We start from the raw sequence: 15,641 nt of genomic DNA, 5'->3' as shown, positions 1-15,641 counted from the left end.
TTATCTATTTAGAAAAATGTAAATTTACAAGGCAACTTCAGATTTCCGCGAATGACTGGAAGACTAGAAAATCATAAGAATCACGATATCAAAATAAATCAATATATGAACAATTTATTATCGACAAAAAATATATATTTTTTCCCCTTTTAGGCAACTTCGACAGGTACTCAGCGACGCGGCGAACCCGCAGGTACAAGAAGACCCAAGACCCCGGGGACAAGGACAAGTCAGACGCGTCCAGCCCCGAGCTGGTGTACGACGAGAAACCGGCGCAACGACCCAGCACTCTGGCTCTCAACGACTCCGAGGCGAACAAAACAAGCAACGCCAAAGAAGAAGAGGAGGCGGAGCAGGAAGAAGAGGAGGACGTCATGCTGCGCGTCTGGCAAGACAAACTGAAGCGACGCGGCGACGCGTCGTCGACGACGACGACGACGACGACGACAGCGTGCGACATCGACGCTGCGCTGGCGGAGATCGCGCGCTCCGGCGAGGATCTTCAGCGTCTGTCGCGCTCGGCCACCGGCCACAGAAACTCGCGGCTGCCGGTCAGCCAGCCGCCGCCACCGGTAGTGGCGGTGACCAACACCGTGCTGAGTCCAGTGATGCAGGAGTCGCGGCCCCGCGAGTCAGTCACGGTGCTCGCCGAGCGAGCGGTGACGAGTCGCGAGCGTCATCGCAGCATGATCGACCCGAGTCAAGTGAAGGAGGCGGTTCGTCTGACCAGCAGCCCACCCGTCGTCCAGGTGAACCAGCAACCGGACCCCAGGACCTTCCAAAGAAACGGAAACTCTCCGCACGATCGCAAGCACGAGCAGGATCAGACGCGAGCGACAACGCGCGACAACGCGCCGGTCGGAATTGCGGACCAAGAGGAGAGCGCTAACTTGTCGAGTAGTCTGAACAGCGGCGACCTTGATCCTGAGAAGAATATGATCGTTCTCCAGGCGGACAAGGACGATTCTCGCGATCGGTAGGTACTGCAGGGAGAAAGACCAGTCGCGGCAGCTCGAGTCGAGTCAGACGAGAAGTCTGTTTTCGTATAGCGAACAAAATCCCTTGACTCTTCGAGTTTTGTTATTACGATTCGTTGTAAGCGGCTTGGAAATTGATCGTGGACTCGAGTTTGATGCGACTTGACCGAGTCCCCACGTGCAGATTTACGTTAGCCGATTTGATTCCTTTTCAGCGTGCTCGTGACGCGACAGAACTCCGTGTTCCGCGGCTCCAGGTACATCCCCGACATAAGCGTCACGTCCTCACTACCGTCATGCGGCAAGGGCAGGGAGCAGGAGCTGAATGACGAAGGCTTCGAGGAGACTCAGAGCCTCGTGTCAGAGACCCTGAGCCAGGAGACGTCCTCCGGCAACTACGAGACCGACACGCACGACTCGACGCGCTGCTCGCCGGCCGAATTGGGTTACGGCGGTGAGAAACGTCGCCATCGCGACGTCGACGACGACCTGGACGCTCGGCGGCGCTCGTCCGTCGACAAGCTGCCGAAGCCGCGGCCGGACAAGGTGTACGACAAGAGGGAGAGCGCGCCGCGCGGAAGGAACGTCCCGGAAAAGTCCAGTTTCCTGCCGAAACGCACGACAACCGGTGCGAAGCGCGAGACCACGTTGAGGAAGACCGAGTCCCTGAAGAGGACTGTGAACACCGCCCCGAGCAAGCCGACGTCCCGGAACGAGGTGGAGCGCTCGGGATCACGCAGCAGCCTGCGCAGCTCGCGAAGCTCCTTGAACAGCGCGACGTCCGTCAACACGGTGCGCAACCTGGCGCCCAGCCAGCACGCGCACCTGCGCAACTACACCTCGGCAATCCGCGCGCTCACCAACGACCTGAGGAAGAGCCCGTCGAGCAGCCCGTTGCCGCCGAAGGACGCGGCCGACAAGAGGCGACCGGGTCAGCCGCGCACCGGGGTCAGCAGGATACCCGCCAGCAGGAGTAGCAGCAGCGGCAGCAGTGTCGGCCCGGCGGTGAAGAGTATGCGGAAGACGCCGACGGTGAGCGTGTGCTTCTCTCCTCGTGATAACTTCCAGTTCTCGCTATAACAGCAGAATTCACATGCGACTTGAGGCTGAATTTGTCGGTCCGATCAATGCAATAGATCCACGGAAGAAGACGTCGCGTAATCTTTCGTAATTATCTCAATGATTGCGATATTTCATGTAATAATGGGATTGACATTAAAATTAATACGCGATTTAATGTTAGTCTCATTAATATTAAATTTCTAGGAAACGATAGGAAATTACTGCGACGTAGGATTGAATCACGTATTAGAAAAATGTCCAGCGAAATCGGCGTTCGCCGAGGCACGGTTTTCGCACAAATTGTTTCCTGCCGAACTCGAGAGAATGATTCCTCCGGGAAATTTGATTCGTGAATTTTCGGGATTTTATTCAAGGTCGCTCATGAGAGACGCTGTACATTTTGTCGCACAGGTGACGCCCGACATACCAAAAGTCACGAAGGGCCGACCGATCGCCTCGCGCAGCAGCAGCAGCGGCAGCAGCGTCGGTCAGCAATCCATCGCGGGCGGCCGGCAGGTCGGTGACAAGACGGCCGCCACGAAGAGCAGGCTGGTGCAACCGCGAGCTGGCAGCAAGAGTCACAGCTTCATGCGACCTACCGCCGCCAGCGTCAACAAGGGCTCCATACCGAACCTGCCCAAGAGCATGAAAGCTATGGTCAAGTGATATCTCTTCTCGATCAGAGGAGAAGAGTCGTCATTTCACCGCAATGCTATCGCAACTCGTCCTCGAGAGCCGATCCGAGTCGATCCGGTTTAACAAGTAACGAGTATCGCAACGCGAGCTCGCAGAATTAAAGAGTCACTCTTGACGGTCACAGCTGAGATATTAAAACCGTAAGAGATATCGCGCTAAAGAGTTTGCGTTATCGCGGAGGATGATGTAGCCGATTAGCGAGATTAGGTAACGAATTATCAATATTTTCTTCGCTTACTACGCAGTACGTCTCTCGTAGTGTAGAGGGACAAAATAAGTAGAGACTATACTTCTTCTCTGATACGCGCGCTCTACCGCCACATACATACACCCACACAAACCCGCATGGAGCGCATACGCACCAAACAATGCAAATCCTCAGACCAGGGGAAAGTAATAATCAAATAATCAAATCTATTCGCAGCTTTACGCGACAACTACCAAGTTGTGACCAAGGAAACCTGAAGGAATGCCCCCGATCTTTTATGTTTCGCGCCGACCAAATTCCGGGAGTAGCTTCCTTTCGATGTTTTAGAGCATACATATATATATTTAAAATATACTGTAACACACACACATACATATTTGACTAATGTGCATATCGATATATATATTATGTAATTCTTACCGTTAACACGAAGATAATTGTATCGTAGGATATACATTCGACGCGCGCGCGCGCGCGCAATAAATTAACAAGTCACGATAATACGAACGGTATGGGAACGACGGAATCGACAGCGAAGCCTCTCCGAGTCGAAAGTCGAGTCCTACATTAACCTTGCGAAAATGCTGTCAGGCTCGAAGATTCAAAATTGGAGAACCTCGAGGTATAAACATTGCAAATTATTCATCGCCATTTTATCGAGGCAGGCAGAAACACTTTTATCCAAGAATTATTTAATATCCAATTGTCTCAATAGTCTACCTGTGCATTTGACTTTTTCCTTAGTTCCGCATTTCAATGAACAATTTCAATAAAGTATCAATTATGTAACTCACTCGACATTGCAGATAGAGTATGTGCGACGAGCAAATATTAAATAATCTGACGTTGATTAATAGGTAAACGGATAAATATATAAAACAACATACTTTTTTCTTTCACATAATCTCTTTATTATTATTTTCATTTCTCGGCATCGGGGAAATTTCAAAGTGGGACTTGTAGATTTTACAAAAAAGAAAAAAAGAGAGAAGGAAGTTAAGAAGGGAGAGAACAGAAGGAAGAAAAAGAAAGAGATTCTCGTCGAATAATTACAAGCACACGAGTGCGATTCGCATTGCATACTTCCTCATACTTTATTCACTATATTCAACAAGAAATATCTACATACGCTTTATGTACAGGGATGTTACATTAAAACGATCCGTTTTCAAAATGCATGAAGAACCGCGCTCCGACTGGGAGATGTTTCATGAATGAGATCACTCGCCGGGCTACGAATTCGACTCCGGCGCATTCTAAGTAGCATTATTACCCGAGTGGGAGGCAACATCATCCCTCGATAGTCAAGATTTAGCGGTTACTTTGCGTATAAATCTTTTTATCTTCTTCTCATACAGTAACGTAAGTATAACGTTTAACGCCACACAGCTAGTCAATCGATGCGCCGTCGACGGATCGGCAACATCGGGATCGTCTCACTCTCGCCGTGAACGGACAATTAAGTTCTGCAGCTTGTGGAAATAAATAATTATAAATTAGAATTGATCTCTCGCGCTGCTCTCAGTGGATTGTAATCTCAGTGGAATACCGGCTACCGCAAATGAATGTTCCATTTTTAAACGCGGGTTAACTCAGTCGTCCCAGTTACTGATTTCTACAGTTAATAGGGGACACGTCTCTCTAACATTCGATAAGGGACACTCGCGACAAATTATCAGATAAATCAATATGGCTCTGTGTAAGTGCTTTATATAACGATCGCGATCAATATTCTTCATGTATACGAATATTTTAACTATCGTATTTAAATACGATCGTCGCGCTGCATTTCACTTTCTTTTCTCCTTTCTTTAATCGCACACCCATTCGACCTTCTCTCGTGCTATCTTTTGTACTTTTACATTAATATTATAGTTATCGTAAATAAAACTTAGTAAGGCTACTAAGATACCCGCGGGCTCGTTCGCGTTAAAAATTAAATACTGCCGGCCTGTTTTCCGCGCAATCTCGACTGGTCGACGATCGACGCGAGGCGGCTTTAATTTCGCAGCGCATGAATAAAAAAGAGGAAGAAGAAGAAAAGAAAAACAGAAAATATAAGGAAGAATTGACGATAGTGAGATGCGTGGCACGTGTGATACAGGGCATTGCAAGTAATGTGCGTCAATGTCTTAAAAGGTAAGGGAACCCAATCACTTATAGGCTTACAACTAAATATAAATATAATAACATTAGCAATTAATGACGAATACCCTCGATGGACAGGTGGATTATGCACTGTCACGAGAAACCAAAATCCCGAAATTCGGAAACTAAGACAATTTTCCGAGAAGGTCCACAACACCGAAATCCGAATGCCGAGGCAGCACATCAAAACACAATTTTCCCAAAACATACGATTGTTTCTCCGGAGAACTAATATTCCGGAAACCATATATGTAGATATTTCAATATCTACCCGCTTGAGAATATTTTCGTTCGAATACTTCAATGTATTCGGCTACATAGCGATACAATTTCAATCTTTCAGTAAAATTGTATTTCGTGAGATTATTTCGGAGATTGGAATTTCGGCATCACGACTGTCTCAGGAAATTGTCCTATTTTTTGAATCCCATTTTTTATCTCTTTTAAATCTTATTTTTTATCCTACTTTAAATCTGATTTTAAATCTCGATTTTGAATTCTATTTTTTAAATCTCAGTACACTTTTCCTCGGGACAATGCATGTTCGCCGATGAACGAATGAAGTTCCTTTCAACGAATTAAAAAGTATCTCAAATAATACAAACGTAAAATAACTAACTCAATTGAGAAATCAATCTGATGAAAAACTGGGCGCGCGCGCGCGCGCACGCGCGCTCATTCGAGCCGGAACTTGTACGAGGTACGACTTGGGTCCGCTCGTGACGATTGATCCAATCGTCATCCGCGGACGATCGACAGGCGAAATTAATAAATTCGGTCTCAGGTTATTCCAGCTGCCGATCCCGGAACCCGAGCGATACAGGACCTTGCGGCGCCAGGATAAATTCAAACAGCAGATCGAGTTTCTCCTCGACGACGACCTCGAATTCCCGGACGATCTAAGTGAAAATCGATTAATGACACAGACGCGAATAATAATCAATGATTGATGACGCAAGGCGAATAATAAGCAGCGATTCCTTGGAACTTCCTTAGAAATCACTCAAAGTTTTACCAGTGCACACCGATGTCACCAATTTTCTCCCTTCTGTGTATCGTCGCGTTTCTCTTTTTCTTTTTCGTTTCTTTTTTCTTTTTATTATTATTATTCCGCTATATTTGGTGTACGCATACCTTCGCTAGGATCAATTGCAGCGCGAGATCCACAAATCGTTTTCCTGGGCATATCCTTCTACCGACGCCGAAAGGCGCCACCAGTAGGGGTGACATGGGCATCATCGGTCGTAGCCATCTCTCCGGCTGGCACTTGGACGCGTTTTTGAAATTCTCTTCTTTCATGCTCGCAATCCATGTGTGCAATAATACTACTGTCTGAAATCGCAAGAACGAATTGCACGAGTCTATATTTCTGCAATGCAGGAAGAGTTCTGCAATGCGCGGATTTAGACGCGACTTCAAACTTACTCCGGGCTCGAGACGATATTCCTCCAATTCGATAGGCTCGTCCAATATGCGCGCTATGCACGGTGCCGTAGGCATCATTCTGAAACATGTGTCAATCGCATCTAAATACATAACGTAACGCATTCACGGAGACGAAAAGAGAATGAATTGTCCGATGTTGCATATTTTGCAAATTCTTATTATCGATTAATACGAACATTCGTTGCCTCTATAAAAGAGGAGTCTCCAGAACCGTTTACGTATATTCGATACGTAAAGTCGTCTGCATGACCGTAAATTTACGCAGGAAAACGCGTGTGTGTGAACCGACACATGGACAATCGGACGTACCTGTAAGATTCCATGATGCAAGCGCGCAAATACTTTGCCTTTCGTAAATCTTCCATTCTGATATCGCAGCCAGGAGGCGCCAAAGACCGTACCTCCTCATACAGGATCGCTTGTACCTCGGGATTCCTGCCGATCATGTCGAAAAGGAACACCAGCGTGTTGCCTAGCTGCAAAGGCGTAACGTGTGTGTGTGTGTGTGTGTATTGTAAACCTGTGCCCGTGATAATCGCGCAGGTGACGAGCGATGGAGAATTTAATTCGAAATAAATAAAATCCGAAATCACCATGTTTAACTATTATTTACCAATTAATTTGAATTTTATCTCATTTAATTGATTCCGAAACTAAATATCGTTCGTAGCCGTATCGAGCTTTCGAGTCGCCTCCTTTGCACAATGTGACATATTAGAGGCTCGCTAGAGAGCTCGTCAGACCTTCCGCTATATTCCTCTTAATTTTATTACAAAAATCTTAAAAAAATATTAAAAGATTCGGCAACAATTTCAAGTGATTGTTTAATTGCATATCTGTCGAATCTTTCGAAAACCCGTAAATATTAGAAATGCAATATGGTGTCCTCACTGTATGTATTCCTGCTGCTATAAAGTCTATTATAGCAGCTTTCTTGTCCCTCATGTCGAGGTCCTTGTGCCGCAGAATGGACAGGAACACCGCCTCGATAGAATCGTCGTGGGCATCGTCCACTTTCTCCTGCATGGTCGTCTCGATGAACTCCGAGATGACGCTAAGCAGGAAGAAAGGAACGATGAGGTGGTGGATTCTTTTTCAGCAAGAATGTCGAGGGAGATCATCAATCGTCATGAGCACTTCCGACTTTCTATATTATTAAATATATCTCTGTACGTCCGGAATTATGCAAAGCCGCCACACTCTGCTTTACGAACGAAATTTCATTCGGCCAAAAAAATTTTAAATGTACGTCAAGTTGAGAATCGGGCGGGTTATCTCGGTTAAAGTGTCAATATATATATATGACGCCTGATATCTAAATTAAATCACAAATCTGTCAAAGGGGGGAGAGAGAGAGAGAGAGAGAGAGAGAGAGAGAAAGAGAGTACCTACTCGAAATCAAATAGAAAGCAAAGTTTTTTCTAAAGTTATCAAGTCCATTATTATTCGATAAATTTATAGGTCGTTAGTCCTTCGACATTTTTACTTAAAACACACTGTTTCCGAATCAATCGAGAAGCTCGTAGACGAAAGACCATCCAGGACATCCTATATTCCAGCATTCGCAGAATTGAGTGTACGAGATGTCAATGGACCGCATCGTAACGTCAGACGTACTTGTATATAGTGTCCTCGCTCTCTATCAACTGCCTGTAACAAGATGTCGGCAACAGCTTCCAAAAAGGCAGACCGTAAAAGGCATCGCGCATGGCCGTGAAATGGACCCTGAGCGCCTCCGCTAATTTAGTCGTGAGCATGCAGCTAGAATCCGGTTTAAGGAAGCCCAAATGGCGCCCCAGGATCAAGGTACATGTGCCTGCGAGTGAAGCGGGAAATATCGCGTTATCAGTAGTCGATTATCGTGACCTCTGACGCGCACTCGAAGTATACTCTAACTCTTTAATGAAATGACACATTTTAATCGTTTTAAGCAAAATAAAATGGATTTCAAGCGTCGTCTCATAACTATTGATGAAACTTGAATCCACCACTATACACCAGAGCGAAAAGAACCTTCCGGAATCATACTTTAATGATGGTATTGAATTATTGGAAAGACGTTGGAATAAATATATTGAAGTTTCAGAAGATTATATATATATATATGTGTGTGTGTGTGTATATATATATATATATATATTGATTAATATTTATTAGAATCTATTAATATTTATTCCAGTAAAGTTATCTATATCTACCAATATCTAAAATAATAATTAAAACGGCACGCTTCGTCACGAAGATATGCATCCTGGTGCCTAGGATTAATAATCAATTAAAGCTCTCGGGGCGGAAAATCGCCCGCGAATGAAGCGAATCGCCCAATAATACACAATTCGCGGTACGCGAGAAAGCATACCGACGACTTACTCTCGAGTCCCATTCTGTAGGCTATTTCCTCAAAGCCTTTCACGGTGGTGCCTGTTCTTCCTTTGCGAATTAAATGGATGAAATCATCGGTGACAACATTGAGCGCAGGAAAGAAACTGAACACAGTATTGGCACCTGTGAGTTCAGGCGTTAAGGCTGCTCGAAGCTTATGCCATGTTGCACCTTGTCTGTCAGAGGTATCATCGCGATTAGTCGAGCGTAATTCTCATATCTCTAAGCCTTCCCCTAATCCTAATCCTTATCCCGAATGTCGCGATAAACCATGCGAGTCGCAGTCTCGCAGACTAATGAACGTGTCTCTCGCTTACAGCGGACGGATAACAAGTTGATAAAAATACAAAGACACGAAACTCTCTCAGAAGACAGAAAAACATCTCTCTTTCATTTTTTTATTGTTTATAAATTAAAGAAAAGATCAAAGACTTCATTTCTAAATCGTCTTACATTTGAATCTTATCGACTGAATCATTAAAAGCTAAGAAATCGTTTCGGATATACATTTTCTTGAATGAATGTAAATTGTAAATTTCGTGTTACAAAGGTATGAGAGAAAAATTTGCTGAATCTTTATTTTTTTATCCAAATTTAAGACGCGATCTTCAAGATTTTCCGCTTCTCTTCGTATTTTAAAGCTCAAACTTTGGACGGATATATAATCCTCAATCATGACTTCTGACGCAAACGCGATCGTGACCTTTGACACCAAGGGTGCGAGGGTGCGTTTCACCCTTCTCATGAGTTGATAAAAATATTTTAAGAAAAATAGTTTCTCATAACGCGAAATCTCGTGTCGGATGAAAGGTCAGATTACAAGTCTGTCACTTGATTTGTCACGCGCGTAAATAATATTCATTTAACTATACTATAACGAAAATTAGGCACTTCTAAACACTGACATAATGTGTGTGTATACATATGTGTGTCGGTGTTTTGTTTTTTCTAATCTTTTAATTTTTAATTTTTAAAGAATAATTTAATAATTAAAATAATAAAAATATAATGAAATATAATTAAATTAATTAAATAATAATTTTTTTTTATTTTCATTTTATCATAGCAAAAATTATATATATATACACATTTACATATATAAAGTGCCTTGATCATGTATCAAAAAAATAATTCGTTGTCACATAAGTAATCATCATCAGCGAATGTAAGTAGCACACGTGGTATTTCTCACGTAGTCAACGATACCGACAACACCTGATAACACACTCGGCCGATTCGAACGAAATCAGCACGATGATCAGGGTATCGACCCACTGGATTGTACCACGGATGTAACGCGCGGTGGATGTAACACGCCAGTCCGAGGAGTTACACGAGCCGAAATTACACGCGACCTTAAACTTGACCTCGATACACGGCGCGACGACGTAATCGCGCCGATCGAGAGAGCGCCCGCGCGACCGGCTAAGCAGCTTTACTCACTCATTGACCATGCCGTAGTTGGTGTAGCGATCGCGTCGGATGTTCCGGTAGTGGCATATGATTTCCTGCGGAGGACGAAGTGGGTACTTGGAGCTCCGTCGGAGAACGGTCTCGATGTCGTTACGAGAGAACAGGGAGATCACGAGGCGGTTCCATAATGCCTCCTCCTTGCACAACGCACCGTATCGCCGATTCAGATCTACTCTTGAATCAGTGATAACGAACCATGTTAAAATACCATATACCGACAGCCACCGTGACAGGTGACTCCCGCACGCGCCGCGACTCATCGGAGATCTTTCTTTGCGAATCAAAAGACTCGAGAAAAACTCGACGCTTCCACGCGCTCCCTAAATCTTTCAACAAAATTTCAAAGTGAAATTCTAGTCCAAACGGCGACGCTTTTGCTGTAGCTTCGAGTAAATTTTCATTCGTTCATTCATTTCTTTAAGTAGGATTTCACTCCGACAAATTTGGAGAGTTACATTTGCCTCTGCAATTTTAGATAACATTTACGATCGAATTGACCGGTGTATTTTTCTCAATTCTCTCCTTATTTGTTATCATCATCCCAAACAAAACAATTAACTTGAAACTGTCCTAAACTAATTCCTCTTACATATCTTCGTCTTTTTCGGGTGTTAATCGCCTCGTCTCGACGACGATGAACCTCGAGGAGGTAAGGTAAATGTCCCAGTAACCAGACATTTAAGCGTAAGTCGTCACAAAAAATATAATATTTTTTAATAATATCAAGAATAGTTTTTATATAAGTATTTACATTTATTCGAAAACTTAAGATTCCCTTAAGTAGAGAAAAATAATTAAAACCAACATATATGTCTATTATTAACGAAATATTTATATAAGTAATGAAGCGCATTAATATACCAGTAACCGGACAGTTACAATAGGTTATGGCCCATTGTCCGGATATAATTTGTCTCAGTATCTGACCGCAATTAGAAAATTAGTACGCGCTAACGGGAAATAATATAAATATAGATGCTATCTCTTAATGAATTTATTAACCATTATTGTTAACTATCTCGTCAGTATTGACCATTGTTTTGCCGAACTATAGGTGCATACTTGTTCAATTAATTTTTATTTTAGTACAAAAGTATCAAATTGGGTATATCTTTTTCCAACTAATCGTCAAATATTGGAGTTTTTTTACAATAATTATTACTTTCATTCATTGCTGTTAAAATAAATAGCAAATATTTTTTTTCAAAGTGGTCAGATACTGGGACGTTTACCTTAACCTCACGGATTTATGCAAAAATTGAAGAGCGTGATCGGAGCAAATAGCTCCGCTCATCGTGTATTTTTAATCGAGGTGACATAAGCGGAGCGCTCCTTTCGGCAACTGCGGTAGCGGCTTTCTTTTTCCTCCTTCCGCTCTCTCTCTCTCTCTCTCTCTCTCTCTCTCTCTCTCTCTCTAGGCCTCTCTCTCTCTCTCTCTCTCTCTCTCTCGGCCTCTCGCCGAGATTTCGGCAACTCACCGCCGATAAGATACCTACGGCATCTTTGACCTTGATCCTCTAAAGTCCCCGTATTCCGTACGCGCGATTCAACGATGCGACTTCTTTCTCCCCTCTTCTTCCTCCTCTTGTTTGTTTCCCTTCTCCCCTTTTCGCGAGACATACATAATCGAAATTGTTAATACATCCGCGAGTCGAACGGAGGACACGGCCCGCTAATTAGCGCATAATGAACCACATTCACACGCGTCATCCCGGCCCCCTTTTTTCTCCCTCCTTTCTTTCCCCATCTGCCATTCCCTCGCTTTTTCTCCCTCACTCCCGTCCTTTCGTTCTGCGCGACGCAACCTTGAGATATCATTAGCACTAGTCGCGCCGAGGAGGCGCACAAAGAAAGCCTAACCAGCATCTAACAATAAGGAACGCGATCGATAAGGGTGCGAAAGCCAAAGTCCTTACCTTTGTACGCCTCGTGAATCTTGTTCATGCAATAATTGCCGCAACGGGAGTATATCCAATTGGTGCCCAGGATCGGCAGGGCGTACGGGCCAGGTACCTCGCGCGCCGTCTTAAACTTCCTGCTCTTGTCGCGTGCATCTGTGGACAGATCAGAGCGAGTTGCCGAAAAAAAGGCCTTCCAGGTGGATACGACGGAGACGACATCGTCACCATGCGGTTCTCCATCGACGGATGTGTCCAGGTGCAAAGGCTTCGTCGCGCCGCTTCTTCAGCTTTCGAATACTTTGAACGGGCAAAAAGGCGAGAAGCCGAACTCTTTTCACAAGCAGAGAGAGAGAGAGAGAGAGAGAGAGAGAGAGAGAGAGAGAGAGAGAGAGAGAGAGAGAGAGAGAGAGAGAGAGAGAGAGAGTTCAAGGCGACCGCGACTACTTTGATTAATGGACGTTACGAAATCGCGGTAATCTCGTTGGCGACCGAGCCCGACGAAGCTTTTGCGATGGTCGAATGTTATCCTCCTTCGCGTGAGAAACGAGAGAAAGAAGGCGCATTATCAAGAATAATTCAATTATCACGGTGACGACGGAGTGGCGAGCAAGCGATCTCGGGTCGTGGCCGGGTGAAAAATAAAGTAGAAAATCACGAGTTTCGAGACACGACAGCGCAGAGGAAATGTTCAATGAGTCTCGGATAACGCGGAGGACGAAACGAGACAGAGAAGAATAGACGCGTAAGGAAGGAGTCGTCGAATCTCTTACCGTAACTGGCATTGTTGTTCCTGTTCCAAAACCACCAGGGCGGCCGGCAACCAGTGGCCAACACCAAAATCGTGAGCAGTATCGTCGCGATTGTCTCGAACCACGCTCCGGACAGCATCTTCCAACTGAAATCCTGCGCCAAGAAATGAAATGATCGGTAAAGATCGGTGTGCGCACGATCTCCTTCCCTCTCTCTCTCTCTCTCTCTCTCTCTCTTGCGCACGATCGCGATCGCGATCGTCGTATTTGCCGCCGCTGCCGCAGCCGATCCCGTCACGATCCCGCGTGGTGCGAAGAATAATTCTCTCTTATCGTGATCGCGCAAAAGCCGCCGGCTCCGCGATTATCTCGTTACCGCGCGCGAAACACTTGTCTCCTCGCGCGCGAGCACGTCGCCGTAGATATAGATACATTACTAGCGGGGCGTGAGTAAAATGCCGAGAGCGTGAAGCCCGCGAGAACGAGCGAGTTTTGAGTCATTATTTGGACACACTCGTCGCCGGCTGGAAGAGGAGAAGAAAGAAAGTCCTCGTCCCCCGAGCGAGTTTCCACGCTGCCGTCTACTCGGCTCCGGCGTGGGCGGCTCCATTGTAATCAACACGTTGACGGTCGCGGTGGTGGTGATCGGTGTCGGCGCTGTAATACCGGCTGCGTCTCAATTAATTTAATGACGTACACGAGAAGTCGGAAGTACGTTTACGTTTACGTATACTACTTTTGTACTTTTGAGATTCAATTTTGCCAGTTTTTTTTTAGGCTTCAAGCCGAGTTTCACGCGTTTCAAAATTTTAAAATTAGAAATTATCGGCTAGTTTAATTTGCATATGTACAACGTGCAACCAATTGCAAATATACAACAAATCGGATACAGACTATATCGAGAATCAATGAAAAACGAGAATGTATATCATACAATATATTCATCGAATATATGCGATACATAGCTATATAAATTGCATTGATTTGTCGCATCTTTGGTGATTCAAACTTTGGTTCGAACGTTGACTTTTCGCTCCTCGCAGCTCGCATTTCCCGGCGAAATTCATTTCTCCCCCGGTCGATCGACTCGAATTCCCGACCCTCGCGGACAAGTACACGTGCTCATTCGACGAGTTACACGACCGGTCGCGCTGGTGGACTTTGTACGCCGCTCGGACTCCAGACGGACGAGCATCTCGTTGCTTTTCGTTGCGGAGCAGCCGCTGTTTCAGGAAATCGCGCAATCGGCACGCTCATCAGGGATTTTCACGAGCGTGGGAAGCTGAGAGTAAAGTTACCGCGTTCTCTCGCGGCCGGTTCTCGTCCAAGGGTTGAGATCGACCGAAAGGAGTACCGTGAGGATCTACTCGTACGGTACTCGCGCAGCGATAAGGAGCACCCACTATAAGCTCTCCGTCTCTTTCTCTCTGTATATGTATGTGCGTGTATGTGTATGCGGTATAGCCGATAGGACGACAGATGTTCGCTCCGTAACTCCGCGGATCTCGCGCGCGTCCGACACTCGCTCGAATCAATCGCGATCGACGAGGGTTTCTCGCGCCGGTCTCGCGCGAGCGCTCGACGGGGATTCACCACTCGCGCTTCGATTTAACACTGGGACGCGGTGCGAGACGGTGGTGCGAGAGGAGGAGCTGCGAAGCTCGCGCATTTTCGCGACCGCCGACTCTCACCGATGGCGCGACAAGGAAGAAAGAACGAAAGACGAAGGAAGCTGAGAGCGCGAGAGGAGAGAAGGCGAGTGCAGAGAGCGGACGATGGAATAAAGGGCGAGAAAGCGGACAACAGCGGCAGCGACAGCCGCTCGCGGATCTTCTCGCGACTGACTGAGTGCCCCAGTGTTATTTGCAGACCGCGATTCCTCTATTTGCAATTCACCGATAACGCGTGTTGCCCCGATGATCCCACTCTTTCTTCACTTCTCTTCTTTCTCCCTCTCCCCATCTCTCTCTCTCTCTCTCTCTCTCTCTCTCTCTCTCTCTCTCTCCCTCTCTCCCTCTCTCTCTCCCTCTCGCTCCTTCGTTCCCTGCCTCGCTCGCTCTGAGTCACCGGCTCGGTATCGAAGAGCTGTTACACGGATCGGGGAGAAAATAGTTAAACGATATCGCGATAACCGTGTAATTGCGGGCCGCGCGGTGCCCGCAAGTGAGTAACAAGGGGTGAAGGATCGAGCGATCTGTACGTGTGCACACACATATACATAACGCACACACTCTCAGCGGCTGTCGGACACTTGCGACTCGACACGCGATGATTCGAGACGCAGCGCGTAAGTAAAGTTCGATATGCATCGTGAAAACAATAGCCAGGGTATCACTCCCCGCGGCTCGTGCTCGGAGGCCGAAGGAAAATGCTCGCGGAGGACCGCGGAGCCGCGAGAGCCTCCCTCGTGGAGCGCGGGCTCGACTTTTCGCTCGACTTTCCACGTCCGAATCGAAGGAGACGGACGCGCTCGCAGCGCGGAGAAATGGAGAAATCCATCGGGGAGGAAAACGCCGCGCGGAGGCGAGAGATTGGCAAGCCGCGCCGCAGGCGCATTCCATGCCGCTTCTTGTAGCGGTTTCCGCGTACACGGGATGCG

General features: G+C 46.1%; 2 protein-coding genes across 12 annotated transcripts in view; one reads left to right on the top strand and one right to left on the bottom strand.

The window, feature by feature from the left end:
* form3 (FH2 domain-containing protein formin 3) overlaps nucleotides 1–3,444 on the top strand; it is a 37,999-nt gene extending 34,555 nt beyond the window's left edge. Inside the window, exons 25-27 of the mRNA XM_011154219.3 lie at nucleotides 154–976; nucleotides 1,193–2,009; nucleotides 2,451–3,444. Of these exons, the coding sequence (XP_011152521.2) occupies nucleotides 154–976; nucleotides 1,193–2,009; nucleotides 2,451–2,705 (1,895 nt within the window). The 3' untranslated portion in view covers nucleotides 2,706–3,444. The remainder of the gene's footprint in view (nucleotides 1–153; nucleotides 977–1,192; nucleotides 2,010–2,450) is intronic.
* Nucleotides 3,445–4,012: 568 nt separating this feature from the next.
* Nucleotides 4,013–15,641, bottom strand: part of shd (cytochrome P450 family 24 subfamily A member shade) — a 19,178-nt gene continuing 7,549 nt past the window's right edge. For 8 of the 11 annotated variants that reach the window (XM_011154207.2, XM_011154162.2, XM_011154187.3 and 5 more), the window contains 10 exons: nucleotides 13,064–13,196; nucleotides 12,309–12,446; nucleotides 10,363–10,561; nucleotides 8,908–9,095; nucleotides 8,155–8,353; nucleotides 7,429–7,591; nucleotides 6,847–7,013; nucleotides 6,517–6,595; nucleotides 6,226–6,423; nucleotides 4,013–5,990 (listed from right to left, as the gene is read on the bottom strand). In XM_011154207.2, the coding sequence (XP_011152509.1) occupies nucleotides 5,877–5,990; nucleotides 6,226–6,423; nucleotides 6,517–6,595; nucleotides 6,847–7,013; nucleotides 7,429–7,591; nucleotides 8,155–8,353; nucleotides 8,908–9,095; nucleotides 10,363–10,561; nucleotides 12,309–12,446; nucleotides 13,064–13,181 (1,563 nt within the window). In that variant the 5' untranslated portion in view covers nucleotides 13,182–13,196 and the 3' untranslated portion in view covers nucleotides 4,013–5,876. Of the gene's footprint in view, nucleotides 5,991–6,225; nucleotides 6,424–6,516; nucleotides 6,596–6,846; nucleotides 7,014–7,428; nucleotides 7,592–8,154; nucleotides 8,354–8,907; nucleotides 9,096–10,362; nucleotides 10,562–12,308; nucleotides 12,447–13,063; nucleotides 13,197–14,340; nucleotides 14,873–15,641 lie in introns of those variants that run through there. The other 3 variants (XM_025305100.1, XM_025305099.1, XM_025305098.1) reach the window with 2 other exon arrangements.

Source organism: Harpegnathos saltator, unplaced genomic scaffold (assembly GCF_003227715.2).
Source record: "Harpegnathos saltator strain DR-91 unplaced genomic scaffold, Hsal_v8.6 scaffold674, whole genome shotgun sequence".
Lineage (NCBI taxonomy): Eukaryota > Metazoa > Arthropoda > Insecta > Hymenoptera > Formicidae > Harpegnathos > Harpegnathos saltator.
The sequence above is the reverse complement of the archived record's forward strand: the minus strand, read 5'-3'. Positions and strand labels throughout refer to the sequence as shown.